The sequence below is a fragment of the Carlito syrichta genome, unplaced genomic scaffold (assembly GCF_000164805.1).
Source record: "Carlito syrichta isolate Samal-C Ts95f unplaced genomic scaffold, Tarsius_syrichta-2.0.1 Scaffold313184, whole genome shotgun sequence".
In the NCBI taxonomy this organism is placed as follows: domain Eukaryota; kingdom Metazoa; phylum Chordata; class Mammalia; order Primates; family Tarsiidae; genus Carlito; species Carlito syrichta.
Genome location: NW_007257280.1, coordinates 777,257 through 779,423, shown reverse-complemented (window position 1 = coordinate 779,423; position 2,167 = coordinate 777,257). Strand labels below are relative to the sequence as shown.

At 35.9% G+C, this 2,167-nt stretch overlaps 1 protein-coding gene across 1 annotated transcript; it reads right to left on the bottom strand.

Moving 5' to 3' along the window:
- Nucleotides 1–1,320: 1,320 nt before the first annotated feature.
- On the bottom strand, nucleotides 1,321–1,791 carry CUNH15orf40 (chromosome unknown C15orf40 homolog). The gene has a single exon (XM_021718657.1). It carries the CDS (start codon nucleotides 1,747–1,749, stop codon nucleotides 1,321–1,323), a length of 429 nt encoding a protein of 142 aa, XP_021574332.1. The 5' UTR covers nucleotides 1,750–1,791.
- Nucleotides 1,792–2,167: the final 376 nt, after the last annotated feature.

Genomic DNA, 2,167 nt, shown 5'->3' with positions numbered 1-2,167 from the left:
TGTGGGGAAAGGTTGTCTGAAAGAGATGACAAACCAAAAGTGACCCGGGCAGAGTCAGAAACCTTTATTTTCTCATGATCAGTACTAGGCTGCATAGAACAGGGTGCAGAAAAATAAGGGGGAAATATCACTTTTTATAAATATGTGTCATGACTAACTGATGAATTTGGCATAGGAGAATAATTGGAAATTCTATTTATGGTCCTATTTACACTCTTATTGTCAAAATTAATGATTCACTATAAGTGAGAGTTTTGCCTATATTCATTACCATCACTGCCTGTGACTAAATTAAAATGTGTTTGTATTTCCACAAATCTTGATTTTCATGGCAAAACTCCAGACTCAGTCAGTTTTTGGGGAGTGTTAAAGTTTCTGACCAATAGCCCACAACCTTCCTTCAATTAAGAAATTCTTACCGTTCAGGGCAGCCCCTTGGGTCCTCTCCTGCTCTGGGAGCTTTTCTGTCCTCTCAATAAATCCTGCTCCCCCCCAAAAAAAATTCTTATCCTTCAAAATAGACATTTATTTTTAAGATGTTTTATAAGCTGAGTAGATACAAAAGAAACATATGGCATAGGTATAGGGACTGACAATAGAAGAAACTCAAGTATCCACTATTAAGAAGCAAGAAATAAGCACACATTTCAAAAATTAAAATTTTTTAAGAGTAATGTATCACATGGTACAAATTCAAAATGTACAAAAGGGTATACATTGAAAATTTTGCCATTTTTCCTGTTCCTTGTATATAATACACTTCTTCATTCTTTTTTCCCCCCAGTCTGGTTATTCTTATTTACTTTTTCACAAAATGTCCAATACAGTCTTTAAAAAATGTAAAAAACACTTTTAGATAACTATCTTAAGATATAAAGTGAGACTACAAAGCAGTATGAAAGGTTCCTCTCTGTCACTTGTAAACTGGGTTAGAAAGTAATCCCCAGAATTCCAGAACAGTTGTGGAGATAATTTTAATTTACAATCAGGATAAACTGCATTCAACAAGGAGTCCAGAAATCTGGGCTCCAGCTGTCCTCTTGTATGGTGTGATCTTGAATAAGTCTCTCGACTTTGGGGTATCAGAAGCTCCATCACAGAATGAAAGATGTTAAATCAGGTCATCTTGAAAATTCTTTCCAGCTATGGTATTTTGTGATGTCATGAAATCAGAGTAACATGTTGCAGGCTGTTTGAGGTCAGGGATTTTGAAACTAGAATTCGATATATAGGACTCTTTAAATGTCTACTTTTTGGGAGTCTTATTCAAATATATATATGTATTTTCCCTTGTTCTTCTGTGCATATAAACATATTTTCCTATTTAACAGCCTTTTCATCATTAGCAATAAAAATATTTCTCAAAAGAATATTTTTATTTCTTGCTTTTACTTTTTGGGGGGCTTCCTTTTTCAATTTCTCCAAGATCTCTTCTGGAGTTGTGGAGGCCAAAAGCTTCACCACCTTTTCACGAGATTTTCCACCCTTATCCAAAACCACATCACTCTTCCTGAGTTCTAAGACCTTGGAAAGATACTGACAGAGTTCAGCGTTAGCCTCTCCCTCTGATGGAGGTGCTGCAATAGCTACATTTATGGCTTCTGCTGTCAAATCTGTCACAGCATTTTGTTTGGACCCAGGCTTCGCATGGATAGCTATGGTGACACAGCCTTTAGAATCAACTGCCACAGGACCTGAGGGAGGAAGTGGTCTCTCTGGTTGCTTGTTCTGGCTTTTAACCTTGGTCATTGCACCAGCTTTCTTAGGTATCTCGGCGCCAGAGGGAGCCAAGCAGAGGATCGAACGCCGGGTCCACAGCCGAGTTGTTTCCTTCTTTTTTTATAGTATTTTGTTGTATGAATTTAACATCATTGATTTAGTCACCTACTGATTTATATTTAGTTTTTTTCTAATAATTTGCTGTTATAAAAAATGCTGCAATAACTGCATGTGTAGATAATTTCACACATATGAGTACATCTGTAGAATAAATTCCTAGAAGTGGATCTGTTAGGTTAAAAGTCATGTGAATTTTCATGCAGAGAAAGTTTACAACTCTACCAGCAATATATGGGAGTGCTTGTTTTCCTGTATTTTTGTCAATAAAATGTATCATTAAACTTTATCAATGTTGTAGGTAAAACTGTTATCATTGTAGAATTTAACT